We start from the raw sequence: 14,938 nt of genomic DNA, 5'->3' as shown, positions 1-14,938 counted from the left end.
GAGCATATGATGTCTCCCACAATCCATTACTTCTGAATATGCAGAAAGCTTAGCACACCTCCAGACAGAGGCGGGACAAGGTCCTCCAGCACCCAAGGCTGAGACACCAAAGTGCGCCCCTCCATCCCTCCCAACCCAGCTGTCACACGCTCATTGCTATTACACTAAGAGGTGCCACAGGGCCCACAACCTCCCCAACACCTTAATATCTAGTTATCTGGCTTGCAGTCACTGCCATGTATCCCCTTTTCTTATTTCTTTCTGCTTCAAACACAATTAGGAATGACAGCTGAATGAATTGTGCGCCCCCTCCTACACTGCGCCCCGAGGCTGGAGCCTCTCCAGCTTATGCCTCGGCCCGGCCCTGCCTCCAGAACCGCTGGCATGCAATGAAGTGTCAGCTTGTTCATTTTACAGAGTCACAATAATTCAACATGCATACAAATTGTTTCAGATTGGTTGATGCTCATCAGTGCATGGCATGGATTAATATGGCTCTATGTGGCAGGACTTGAAACACCCAGCGTTACAGATTGCCCATGCCCAACATGCCCAACAACTTCCCCTCCGAGGCCCATATGCAATTAACTTTTCCTCCTGAGTTTTCTCCTAACGGAGAATTTTCATATTCTCTTTAAAACAACTTTTAAAAAATTTACAATTGCAAAAGTACCTAAAAGTTGGTTAAAAAAAAAAGGATTATCAAAATTATTTGATAGTATTTTCTTGATTGTTGATGGTTTAAAAAGCATTTTTATTAGTGTAGAAATATCAGCTAGAAAAAAACTCAGGAGAAAAAGTAAATTGCATATGGGACCTAATGACTAACACTAACCTCCCACTCAGGATCGGTAGGATGTTTGCATATGGCACATGGTTTATATTATGTAGTGTGCATGTGTGTGGTTGTTTTTTCTTTTTTTGGGGGAGGGGGGGAGGGGGGGGCACAGGACTTCTTGCCTTGGGTGACGAAAAGGCTATAAACGACTCTGGTCAAGTAGTTATGGCTTTAGTTTTGTGTGTAAAGGCCTGTACCCACTACGCGATTTTCCCGATTATTTTTCAGACAATTTATTGACCGATAAACGATTGTTTCTGCAATTTCACAATGTGGGTACAGGTGTCGTTTAGCATCCCATGATGATAACGACAGTCATGGCGTATCGGATCTTTTAAGATCCTTGACGATTCTGTGCAAAGTAGCATGATCACGATTGACTTCCCGTTCACCCCGTCGGGCAATCTCGTGTAGCATCGCGACGTCGCTCGGAGGAAGATAGATCAGGCAGCACTCGTCGTTGGATGACGTCACTGTATCCTTCTTCCTGCATCGCTTTAGTGTCACAGTATTAAAGTGTAACTGCCGGCCATAAAATAAAAGATCAATTCTTTCTTTTTTTCTGGTACAGAAGTAATAAGGATGCTAACCAGGCAATCCAAAAGTTAAAATCACAATTACTTTTCTTGTTGATAATTTATCATTCCCCAGTTTACCTGACTCTTATTTGGTGCACACAAAATTTGATACACAAAAAGGAAGTTGCAGGGCATGCTGGGTTGTCTTTTTGTGCTCCTTTATTACCCCTCAGACTTAACTAATGCAGCCTGATTGGCTGAAGCCTCTTTTCCGCCTGTTTTCCCCTCCCACACCTCTGTTCCTCTCTAATTGGCCAATATTTCTCATGTTGAGACAATACACTTTCTATTGCAGAGCTGGGTGGGAGTGCCTGAAAACTGGGAGGAGGGCGGGCAATACATACACAATCCGGCAGAGGAGAGTAAGGGAGGAAATTACATCAGGATTGGTTTCAAGATAGACACAGTTAAAATGGAGAATCCTAAGAAGGATATTTTCTTTTTTTTACTATAGAAAAATCACTAAAATTAAAATGTGGACAGTGCAATACATATGCTATGTAATAAGAGCAAGTATTTATCTACTTATATATGTGTTTTTTTCTGAGATAGTATGGCTGACAGCTCCTCTTTAAATGGACTGACGCTGAGCATGACTGGCTCACACTTACCACCACCAGGTGCGTGGTCAACTCTGGTTGCACAGGCCAAGGGATTAAAACAATAGACTGAAAACAAAAGAACATTGTATCAATAAAACACACATAAACTATGCAAAGTATGGATAGCAGATTCAGTAATCCAGCTACGGTAGATTCAGTAATCCATGCTGCATCCAGATACTGTCTAGGTCAGGGGTGCCCATTAGGTAGATCGCGATCTACCGGTAGATCGCGAAGGCCTTCATGGTAGATTCCGACCCCACTACATTTTCCATTCTGTATATGGAAGGGTGCTCCTAAAATTGTACATAGGTAGATCACTTTGACTTGATCATTTTTAAAAGTAGCTCACAAGCCGAAAAAGTTTGGGCACCTCTGGTCTAGGTAGAATTCAAGGCAGGGGCTGCAGTTATAAACACATTTTCCTGGCAAAAACACCATTTGACCGACATCACAAAATGGCACAGAGAAAAGTCACTACTCGCAGGGGTCAGTCATTGGTCTAATTCATGATGATCATAGTCTGCTAATTGCAATTACGTGAAATTTTATGTGATTTTTCGCAATTATGGCCATACTTATTACGGCCATTACAGTTTGGACATGCAATTGATTTTGGGTAATCCATCCGTAGTTTTACATAATTATGCAAAATTTTGCATCATTTCATGCCAAATTTAGGGGTTAATAGCGAAACCCTATAAATGCTAGCATCTTAAGGGGAATATTGGGAACAAGTCAAAAAAGGAGCTTGTTGTTTTTGAAATAATCGATTTTGAAGATGCAAAGGAAAAAGGGTTTTTAAATCTTCATTTTTCTGGGTTTAAAAAAACATTTTCCTTTGCATTTTCAAAATCAATTATCTCAAAAACTACAAGGTCTTTTAAAAAAAATGTTTTGACTTGTTTCCAATATTCCCCTTAACCACCCTGGCGTTCTATTAAGATCGCCAGGGTGGCTGCGGGAGGGTTTTTTTTAAATAAAAAAAAAACTATTTCATGCAGCCAACTGAAAGTTGGCTGCATGAAAGCCCACTAGAGGGCGCTCTGGAGGCGTTCTTCTGATCGCCTCCGGCGGCCAAAAGTGACACGGAAGGCCGCAATGAGCGGCCTTCCGTGTTTTGTTTACTTCGTCGCCATGGCGACGAGCGGAGTGACGTCATGGACGTCAGCCGACGTCCTGACGTCAGCCGCCTCCGATCCAGCCCTTAGCGCTGGCCGGAACTATTTGTTCCGGCTGCGCAGGGCTCAGGCGGCTGGGGGGACCCTCTTTCGCCGCTGCTCGCGGCGGATCGCCGCAGAGCGGCGGCGATCAGGCAGCACACGCGGCTGGCAAAGTGCCGGCTGCGTGTGCTGCTTTTTATTTGATGAAAATCGGCACAGCAGGGCCTGAGCGGCAGCCTCCGGCGGTGATGGACGAGCTGAGCTCGTCCATACCGCCCGGCTGGTTAATATACGTAGCAATTATGGTGATGATGGCATGTATGAGGGCTTTACTATCAACCGCTAAAGTTAGTACGAAAGTACAAAAAATGTATGCATAATTACGAGAAATTACGTATGGATTACATTTGAACGCAAAATTAATTGCTAATTTTCTTCAAATTTTGCATTCCAATTTTGCATTGTAATTGCAAATTAAGATGCAAAATTACAATTATGTGAAACTTGTGTTCTTCACTAGGTCCAATTTTTTTTTCAATTTATTTATTAACGATTTAGTACACGGAATATAGAGTAATGTAGCCATCTTCGCAGATCATACAAAATTATGCAGAATTATGAACACTTAGATGGATAGTGATCTATTACATCAGGATCTTGACATCATGGCCATTGTACAGGACCACTTGGACAGGTCCTGGATGGACGGTACATTTCTCCTGCCTGTATTGTTTGGTCTCAGTGAATCCTGTCTGTATCCGGAAATGAGTCCAGGATTTTTGATTAGCAACCAAGGTTGCTATCTTGGATAGCAGTTTCAGGGCTGGACTCAGGAGTGAGAAGGATGGAATGGGTGGGCCGCTCACTCCACCCGGATACAGACCAGATTTTCCTACCTGCCCAGCAGGAAGGCCGGTAATAAGTCAGGTGCAGACCTGTGCACTCTGGCTGAGTGTGTGCAGCAGTGAGCTGCAAGCCTGTGTGTGTGCTGCAAGCCTCTGTGTGTGCAGCAGGACTACACCCCTATCTGGAGTAATATTCACAGCTTTCCGTGAGGAAACAAGGCTGGACTGTGCAGAATTTCTGGACTTTCTTTACCTGTGGACTATATGTTTGCTGTGGACACTTGGATGCTCTCCTGTGGCTGAAGTAAGCCTCTCTTTCTGTGATGTTTCATGCTGATTAATGAAGCCTATTTGTTGAGCATTCAATAAATGAACTGTGTGCTTTGAACTGACCGTCTCCTGCGTGCTGGCTGTGAGTCCCAGTCCCCCTGAATATCACAACTGGTGCTCGGATGCGGGCAGCAGCACTGCAGTGGGGAAACAGTTCACATTTACGTTTAAAAAGTGACATTTAAAGGGCCAGACACTCATTATGGAAGAGTTGGTTCGGCAGCTTGCAGTGACCACAGTACAGCTGCAGCAAAGCATGCTGGCCCAGCAGCAAGCCACAGAGGCACAGTTAACGGCCCTCAGAGAAGCTACATCCGCCCAAGCCACTGCCTTGCGGGAGTCCACAGAGGCACAGTCTAAAGCACTTGCTGAAGCTATGCAACAGCTTGCTCAAAGCCGAGAACCTGCTGCTGTTGTTCCTAGCAACCAGGCTATAATGAGGGCCAGCCATTTTTTACAAAAACTGACATCTACAGATGATGTGGAAGCTTTCCTGATAACCTTTGAAAGGACTGCAGAGCGGGAAGGTTGGCCAAAAGACAAGTGGGCTGGTCTGATTGCACCTTTTCTGACTGGGGATCCGCAAAAGGCCTACTATGACCTCTCCCCTACAGATGCGCTGAACTATGATCGGCTGAAAGCAGAGATTCTCGCCCGACTGGGAGTAACCACAGCGGTCAGAGCGCAGAGAGTGTACGGATGGAGATATCGTTCCAACCTTCCACCTCGGTCGCAGATGCATGATCTTATACAACTAGCTACGAAGTGGCTGCAGCCTGAGCTACTGACGGGACCCCAGATGGTGGAACGGTTTGTGGTTGACCGGTACTTGCGGTCCCTTCCAGTTGAGCTGCAGCGGTGGGTTAGTCATGGAGACCCTAAAACCGCAGACCAACTAATCGAGATGGTTGAGAGATACACAGTCGTGGAGGATCTATTGTCGACAGCTGGCAGTCGGGGTCCAGATGCAAGTCGGAGAGCAAGATCTTCCCTGTCTGAAAGATTCACTTTGCGGAACCCTGGAACCAGCGTTGAAAAGTCAAGTGATGTGTCTTCATTGTCTCCTCGAAAGCCGCAACCAGCAGCAGCTGCCCCGCAAAGGCGAGATCCCCTTCAATGCTGGCGATGTTCTGCCTGGGGCCACACTAGGGCTCAGTGCCCACTACAGGAGGAACCTATGCAGTGTGGAGTAACACAAAGAGTGTCATTCTTTGCCCAGGAGGTCTGCATTGCTTCTCCTGGAAATGTCCAGGAGTGTTTTGAGTGCCTGGTTTATGTGAATGAGGCCCCTGCCAGGGCTTTGCTGGACTCTGGCAGTATGGTAACACTGGTACAAGCTGGGGTAATCGCAGAGGTGGAAACTGCTGGGAAACCTCTCAGAGTGGTTTGCATCCATGGAGATACTAGAGACTACCCTGTTGTGCCAGTTTCCATCACCACCTGCTGCGGAACAATCGCCCACAGCGTCGGAGTGGTAAGAAACCTGGTCTGCCAGGTAATTTTGGGGCGTGACTTTCCAATGTTTTGGGAACTGTGGAAAAGGGTACGGGAGGGATTGTCTTGTGATGTGAAAAATGACAATGTTCCCGAACTCTTACAAGTTGAGGCTGACAGGCAGCCATCTGGTCAGAGTGTCCCTGAAAATTTAAATACAAGTGTTGTAGCTGGAGATGAAAATGTTCCTGATAGTTCAGGTTGTCTAGAGATGAGGGAATGTTCCCCATTACAGGTCATGCTTGGGGAAGATGATGTGGAAACATTTAATAATACGGTGGATTCTGACCTGGATGTATCAAGGGGAGAATTTAGCACCGCTCAGATGCGGGATCCCACTTTTATGAATGTTAGATCTCAGGTTTCTGTAATTGATGGTGTACCCCAGGAATCCGGAGCTGAGGGCCGGTTTCCCCATTTTTCAATTAATGGAGGCTTATTGTATCGGGTTGTCAAGGTTCGTGAGGAGATTGTGGAACAACTGTTAGTACCCCAACCATTCCGGCGCATGGTGTTAGATCTGGCTCACAATGATGCATTGGGGGGCCATTTGGGGGCTGAGAAAACGGAGGCACGTATAACTGACCGATTTTACTGGCCAGGGCTGAAAGCAGATGTCAAGAGGTATTGTGCTTCCTGTCCCACCTGCCAGTTAACTGCCCCCGTATCACATTTTCGCAGCCCTTTGGTGCCCCTGCCCATTATTGAGGTGCCTTTTGAACGTATTGCCATGGATATAGTGGGACCACTGGTAAAGTCTGCCAGGGGTCAACAATATATCCTGGTAATACTGGACTACGCTACTCGCTACCCGGAAGCGGTTCCCTTGAGAAAAACCTCGTCCAAGGCAATTGCTCGTGAGTTATTTAATATGTTTACCAGGACAGGTTTCCCTAAGGAGATCCTTACAGATCAAGGTACTCCATTTATGTCAAAGGTGATGACCGATCTATGCAGACTGTTTCAGATCAAGCAGTTGAGGACTTCTGTCTACCATCCTCAGACTGACGGTCTGGTAGAGCGGTTCAATAAAACTCTAAAGATGATGTTGAAAAAGGTGGTACAGCAAGATGGAAAGGACTGGGATTGTTTGCTTCCCGCTGTGTTGTTTGCCATTCGGGAAGTCCCACAGGCCTCCACAGGGTTCTCACCATTTGAGTTGGTGTATGGACGGAGACCTCGGGGACTGCTTGATCTGGTGAAGGAGACGTGGGAGAGTGAGACCAGCCCCCACAAAAGTGTTGTTGAGTATGTGACTCAGTTACAGGAACGGATTTCTAAAGTGATGCCTCTGGTTAAAGAACACATCTTGCATGCCCAAGAAGCACAAAGCAGGGTATATAATCGGTCAGCCCGGGTAAGAGATTTCCAGCCTGGGGACAGAGTGGTGGTACTGATACCGACTGTGGAGAGCAAATTCTTGGACAGATGGCAGGGTCCATATGAAATAGTTGAGAAGATTGGGGATGTAAACTATAAGGTCCACCAACCTGGGAGACGAAAACCATATCAGATTTACCATGTCAATTTGTTAAAACCCTGGAAAGAGAGAGAGTCCATGTCTGCCATGGTGGGCATGAGTATAAAGTCCCAGGTCGATGTAAGTTGTGTAAAAATAGCGCCCACCCTTTCCAGATCACAGACCCAACAAACCAAAGAGTTCCTTCAGAGAAATCGGGAATTGTTTTCTGAGTTGCCTGGCCTCACTAATCTGATAGAGCATGATATTGTCACTGACCCCAGGGTAAAGGTGTTTGTAAAACCCTACCGTATTCCAGAAGCCCGTAGAAAAGCTGTTTCAGAGGAGATAAAAAGGATGTTGGAGTTGGATGTCATTGAGGAATCGCAGAGCGAATGGTCGAGTCCAATTGTATTGGTACCAAAGCCTAACGGGACTCTGCGATTCTGCAATGACTTCCGGAAACTAAATGAAGTCTCTAAATTTGATGGGTATCCTATGCCAAGAGTTGATGAGCTGATCGAAAGGTTAGGCCCTGCCCGGTATATAACCACTCTGGACTTGACAAAAGGGTACTGGCAGATTCCCCTGGCCAGAGCGGCCCGGGAAAAGACTGCATTTTCCACTCCAGAAGGTCAGTTCCAGTATAAACGAATGCCATTTGGATTACAGACTGCTCCAGCCACCTTTCAGAGAGTCATGGACAAACTGTTGCGTCCACACCAAAATTATGCGTCGGTTTATTTAGATGACATAGTTATTTTTAGCATGGATTGGGAGTCTCACCTCCCAAAATTACAGGCAGTGCTGGATTCTTTAAAAAAAGGAGGCTTCACGTTGAATCCAGAGAAGTGTGCGATCGGGATGGAGGAAGCTAAGTATCTTGGATACATCGTTGGTCGAGGGTTGGTAAAACCCCAGGTGAACAAGATAGAGGCAATTCAGAACTGGCCCCGCCCCCTCACAAAAAAACAAGTTCGGGCATTCCTGGGAATTGTGGGTTATTACCGAAGGTTTGTTCCCGATTTTTCCACTATCGCCGCTCCCCTGTCTGACCTAACGAAAGGGCGAAAACCGGTCATGATTGACTGGAATGCAGATGCAGAAAAAGCATTTTTGGAATTAAAATCTGCATTATGTCACCATCCTGTGTTGGTAGCGCCTGATTTTTCTCGGGAGTTTGTCGTTCAGACTGACGCTTCTGATGTTGGGGTTGGAGCAGTTCTGTCACAGGTGATTGAGGGAGAGGAACATCCGGTAGTTTTTCTCAGCCGAAAATTGACAGCTGCTGAGAGAAACTATGCGGTCGTGGAGAGGGAATGTCTGGCCATAAAGTGGGCGCTAGACTCTCTGCAATATTACCTTTTGGGGAGAAAATTTAGGTTGGTCTCAGATCATGCTCCTCTATCGTGGATGAGGAGAAATAAGACCACCAATGCCCGGGTCACACGATGGTTTCTCTCTCTCCAGGAATTCAATTTTGTGGTGGAACACAGGCCAGGCAAGGTACACCAGAATGCAGATGCCCTTTCCAGGGTGCATTGTTTGGGGTCTTATGGTGCCTCCACCCCCATGGGGTTGAGGCAGAGGGGGGGGGATATGTACAGGACCACTTGGACAGGTCCTGGATGGACGGTACATTTCTCCTGCCTGTATTGTTTGGTCTCAGTGAATCCTGTCTGTATCCGGAAATGAGTCCAGGATTTTTGATTAGCAACCAAGGTTGCTATCTTGGATAGCAGTTTCAGGGCTGGACTCAGGAGTGAGAAGGATGGAATGGGTGGGCCGCTCACTCCACCCGGATACAGACCAGATTTTCCTACCTGCCCAGCAGGAAGGCCGGTAATAAGTCAGGTGCAGACCTGTGCACTCTGGCTGAGTGTGTGCAGCAGTGAGCTGCAAGCCTGTGTGTGTGCTGCAAGCCTCTGTGTGTGCAGCAGGACTACACCCCTATCTGGAGTAATATTCACAGCTTTCCGTGAGGAAACAAGGCTGGACTGTGCAGAATTTCTGGACTTTCTTTACCTGTGGACTATATGTTTGCTGTGGACACTTGGATGCTCTCCTGTGGCTGAAGTAAGCCTCTCTTTCTGTGATGTTTCATGCTGATTAATGAAGCCTATTTGTTGAGCATTCAATAAATGAACTGTGTGCTTTGAACTGACCGTCTCCTGCGTGCTGGCTGTGAGTCCCAGTCCCCCTGAATATCACACCATATGGGCTAGCACGTGGGGGATGAAATTTAAAGTTGATAAATGTAAAGTCGTGCACTTTGGACGTACCAATTGTAGATCACCATATAAAATAAATGGCATATGCAACTGGAAACATCAGACTTGGAGAAGGACTTAGGAATACTGGTTGATAAAAAGTTGTGTAATTGTATACAATGCCAAGCTGTGGTAGCTGAAGCAAATAAAATTCTGGGATGCATAAAACTGGAAATAAAATCTTGAGATTCTAATATACTAATATACTACTCGTTCTGTATAAATTACTTGGCCACATCTGGAGTAATGGATTTAATTTTGGGCACCAGACCCACACACCTTCTAGAACGGGTACAAAAACGAGCAACTATAATAATTAAAGGGATTTACTTTAATTAATATACCAAGAAAGGTTGGATAAAAAGGGGGAAAAAGGTGACTTAAGGTGACCTGATTAACATATATAAATACTGTACATCAGAGGGCAATACTAAAGCATAGCAGATGAGCTTTTTGTCCCTAGGGTTGTACAACAGACAAGGGGGCATGATCTCCGTATGGAGGAAAAATGTTTTCACCATCTCTTTAGAAAGGCGTCAAGAGTTGTTAAAATCTGGAATATCTCACCTCAGGAAGTAGTTATGGCAAACTCTATATCTGTATTTAAAAAGGGCTTGCATGCTTTCTGCCTTGCATTGAAGGGCATCCACGGCTATAATTACTAGGTTATTCCCGGGAGAGTTGATCCAGGGGTTTATCTCACTGCCACCTGGAGTCAGGTAGGAATTTTTCCCTTTTAAGGCTAATTGGCCGAGGCCTTGTAAGGTTTTTTGCCAACTGGGATATGTGCAGATTCAGGACAGAGTTTTTTGTTTGTTTGATTTTTTTTTCCTTGTTTGTTTTTTTTTCTGGTTGAACTTGATGGACAGATGTCTTTTTTCAACCAAACCAGCTATGTTACTATGTAAACCGGAAAACCACAATTATCTAAGAAGAAAAAGCCAGAATACTGATGCAGAGCAGACACCTGTCTGACTACTACGTGGAATCTAAACAATTATTCCCCCTTTTTATAGTCAGTTGACTTACTTTTTTAAGGGTTGTCTTGGGGTATTTTTGTTCTTATATTTGTAAAATGTACTGGTCATTTTACAATCAAACTATGAAATGAATCAGGAAACACGGGAGTCCAGTACTGCGTACCGGCTGGAGCGGGTCACGGTGGAGGGTCTGGAAATTCGGAAAACACTTACCAAGTGCATGAAAAACCCCAGTAAGTTGGCAGGTGGCAACAAGAACAGGAAGAGGAAATAGAAACTCCAAGAACCAATCGGGAATGCTGATACGAAAAACATCACTGGGATTACAAAAGAAGCCTAAGACAAAAACATAAAAAGGATCGCCTTGAAATGTCACATGAAACGCTAATGTGAATGTGTGTAGTGACATGACTATGGACTCTGCAAGAAGATTTAAAGTGAATCTGTAAGAAAAAAAAATCCTCTAGGTCTAGCCCCTGGCGTACATGGCACATTGGTGCCGGCCTTTATAACGCAGAGTGGGCCAAAGAACAGCCCACCCTGCTGCTGCACAAATTCGGGGGTGGGTGGGCTGTTAATCATTATTCCTCCTCTGAGTCGTAGCAACTCAGAGGAAGAAGTAATTCAGGGTTCACCAATCACTGGATCCCTGAATTACCCGTGCGGGGGCCACGAACTATGGCATTACTGCTATAGCTACGCTATGCAGTGTGCGGCGGGCGCCCAAAAGCCTTGCTTCGAAGCCTCTAGATCCTAATGAGGCTTTCCCAGCCATTTATGCCTCAGGGATCCAGCGCTGGCTCCCCCCAAACCACAGCTGACAAGGATGTCTTCTGTGGTGCCTGCAATATTTACCTACACTGGCTTTCCGATCGGGCCCAGGCAGAAAAAGCCGAGCCCGGTTGGGTCCACCGACATGAGTAGCCTGCACAGCAGAGTGGTACTGATTGGGCTCGGCTATTTCCGCCTGAGCCCGATCATAAAGCCACTACTGCGCCTGAGCTGGATCGTGGTAGGTACGTTTCTTTTCCCTCACCGGTGTTCTGGGGCTTCCAGTGCTGGATTCCTGAGGTTTAGGAGAATGGGGGAAGCCTCATGGATCCAGAGGCTCCTTGGTAAGTATACCCCGGGGGGAGGGGGTCCTTACAGATTTTCTTTAAGTGCTACATAAATACACAATAATAATAATAGTACTGCAGAGTGTTGTATACGTACCATGACAAAGAAGAAGGACCAACGGTCAGGGTGGACTTTTCTCCTCCCAAATACAAATGCGATGACATACACAAAGAGGACGATAGATATGCCATAACACAAAAGTTCCCCAATCTGCCAATGGAAGAAAATATAAATAAATTGTTAGCTGTATAAGACAACTAATGGTGCCCATACACCATCCAAACATCTGATTTTTACAGCCAAAACCCAAAATGTTTTAACCACAATCTGTTCCTGCCTTCCTCATCCTTTATTAACTGGAGGAACCCTTCTGAAAATTTTCAGAACCCAAGGAACCTCTACATAAAAATTATATCAATAACGTATCATTACCCAAAACAAATACAGCAATCAGTATCCCAAGTAAATGCAACAATCGTTCCCTCCTCTCCCCATAGATAACAAATTCAGCAGCTATTCAACTCCCCCTCTCCTCCACATACACACACACTTTACAAACACCCTCCACCAGTGAATCATGGGCTAAAGCTGCATCCAATGGTGAGACCTATGCCTCCTGTGTAAGCTGCTATCTGATTACTGGGGGAAGAGCCTTTCATCTGTGACTTACTTGTGCATGGCTGCAACGCTACAGTATCATATAGGCTGCAAAGAAATGTGGACAGAGGTGCATACTATTAGTACTGTTCCTGCATTAGATGGTGAGACCTATGCTTTCTGTATAAGATGTTGCGTGATTACTTAGGGAATTGCCTATCATCTGTGACTTGGTTGTGCATGGCTGCAATGCTACAGTATCATCCAGGCTGTGCAGAATGTGGACAAAGGAGCACGCTATCAGTGCTATACATTTTGATCTAGCTTAAACACTGTCTGTGCTTACTGAAGCATTGAAAATAAAAAATTACTCGAACACTCCCACTAATTGAAGTAACATACAGTACTACGGTATACTTTATATGCTTGAGTATTACAGTTTCTGATATTAGTAAACTACTTTATCTGGTCCATTTGAGTTTACTGTAAAGGGATTCCACTGTATTGTGACAATCATTACATTTCTAAATAACAAATACATTGGTCATTACACCCCTTCATAGCAAATACACAAATCATTAACACTACCCCCCCCCCCCCCCATTACATATGTCACAGTCAATCATTACACTCCTAATAACAAATATAACAATCATTACATCCCTGATAACAAATATAGAAATTATTACACCCTTAAAAAACAAATACAGAAATTATTGCACACCTGATAACAAATACAGAAAACATTACACCCCTAGATACTATAATAAAACCGCAATCAATCATGACACCCCCAGATAAAAAAAATCACAGCGATCATTACACCCTTAAAAAAACAAAGGCAGCAATTATTACACCCCTCAGTAACAACTACAGTAATCCTTACTCCCCCAGAGTAGCAATCATTACACCCCAGATAAAGGAAGCAATCAATACATCCACAGTAGCAAATGCAGCAACCATTACACCCCTCAACAACAAATGCAGCAATCATTGCATCCCAAGTTAGCAAATACAGCAATTGTTACACCCTAAATAACAAATAAAGCAATCACTGCACCCCCAGATAACAAACACAGCAATCATTACACCCACAGACAACAAAGGCAGCAATCATTACACACCTGATAACAAATGCAGAAAACATAACTCCCCTCGATAGAATAATAATACAGCAATCATTAAATTCCCAGGTAACAAATACAGCTATTATTACACCCATTATTACACCCACAGGAACAAATACAGCATCATTACAACCCAAATAGAAAATTATGCAATTATTACTAGAGATGGGCCGAACCTCCGATTTTAGGTTCGCGAACCGGGTTCGCGAACTTCAGCGGAAGGTTCGGTTCGCGGTAAAGTTCGCGAACCGCAATAGACTTCAATGGGGATGCGAACTTTGAAAAAAAAAATAATTATGCTGGCCACAAAAGTGATGGAAAAGATGTTTCAAGGGGTCTAACACCTGGAGGGGGGCATGGCGGAGTGGGATACACGCCAAAAGTCCCCAGGAAAAATCTGGATTTGACGCAAAGCAGCGTTTTAAGGGCAGAAATCACATTGAATGCTAAATGACAGGCCTAAAGTGCTTTAAAACATCTTGCATGTGTATACATCAATCAGGTAGTGTAATTTAGGTACTGCTTCACACTGACACACCAAACTTACCGTGTAACGCACCGCAAACAGCTGTTTGTGTAGTGACGGCAGTGGCGGGTTCACTGAACAGGAATACAGTGGCGGGTTCACTGAACAGGTATGCAGTGGTGGGTTCACAGAACAGGTATGCAGTGGTGGGTTCACAGAACAGGTATACAGTGGCGGGTTCACTGAACACAACAGGTATGCAGAGGCGGGTTCACTGAGCAGTACAGGTATGCAGTGGCAGGTTCACTGAACAGGTATGCAGTGGCGGGTTCACAGAACAGGTATGCAGTGGCAGGTTCACTGAACACAACAGGTATGCAGTGGCGGGTTCACTAAACAGGTATACAGTGGCGGGTCCACTGAACAGAACAGGTATGCAGTGGCGGGTTCACTGAACACAACAGGTATGCAGTGGCGGGTTCACTGAACAGAACAGGTATACAGTGGCGGGTTCACTGAACAGAACAGGTATGCAGTGGCGGGTTCACTGAACACAACAGGTATGCAGTGGCGGGTTCACTGAACAGGTATACAGTGGTGGGTTCACTGAACAGAACAGGTATACAGTGGCGGGTTCACAGAACAGGTATGCAGTGGCAGGTTCACTGAACACAACAGGTATGCAGTGGCGGGTTCACTAAACAGGTATACAGTGGCGCGTCCACTGAACAGAACAGGTATGCAGTGGCGGGTTCACTACACACAACAGGTATGCAGTGGTGGGTTCACTGAACAGGTATGCAGTAGTGGGTTCACAGAACAGGTATGCAGTGGTGGGTTCACAGAACAGGTATGCAGTGGTAGGTTCACAGAACAGGTATGCAGTGGTGGGTTCACAGAACAGGTATGCAGTGGCGGGTTCACAGAACAGGTATGCAGTGGTGAGTTCACTGAACAGGTATGCAGTGGTGGGTTCACTGAACAGGTATGCAGTGGTGGGTTCACTGAACAGGTATGCAGTGGTGGGTTCACAGTACAGGTATGCAGTGGTGGGTTCACAGAACAGGTAT

The 14,938-nt window shown here is 45.3% G+C and overlaps 1 protein-coding gene across 5 annotated transcripts in view; it reads right to left on the bottom strand.

Moving 5' to 3' along the window:
* LOC137541966 (ABC-type organic anion transporter ABCA8-like) overlaps window positions 1–14,938 on the bottom strand; it is a 246,224-nt gene that overhangs the window by 55,131 nt on the left and 176,155 nt on the right. For all 5 annotated transcript variants that reach the window (XM_068263529.1, XM_068263531.1, XM_068263532.1 and 2 more), the window contains 3 exons: window positions 11,775–11,888; window positions 10,773–10,895; window positions 2,028–2,084 (listed from right to left, as the gene is read on the bottom strand). In XM_068263529.1, the coding sequence (XP_068119630.1) occupies window positions 2,028–2,084; window positions 10,773–10,895; window positions 11,775–11,888 (294 nt within the window). The remainder of the gene's footprint in view (window positions 1–2,027; window positions 2,085–10,772; window positions 10,896–11,774; window positions 11,889–14,938) is intronic.

This window comes from Hyperolius riggenbachi, chromosome 12 (genome assembly GCF_040937935.1).
Source record: "Hyperolius riggenbachi isolate aHypRig1 chromosome 12, aHypRig1.pri, whole genome shotgun sequence".
NCBI classification, from domain to species: Eukaryota; Metazoa; Chordata; class Amphibia; order Anura; family Hyperoliidae; genus Hyperolius; species Hyperolius riggenbachi.
The sequence above is the reverse complement of the archived record's forward strand: the minus strand, read 5'-3'. Positions and strand labels throughout refer to the sequence as shown.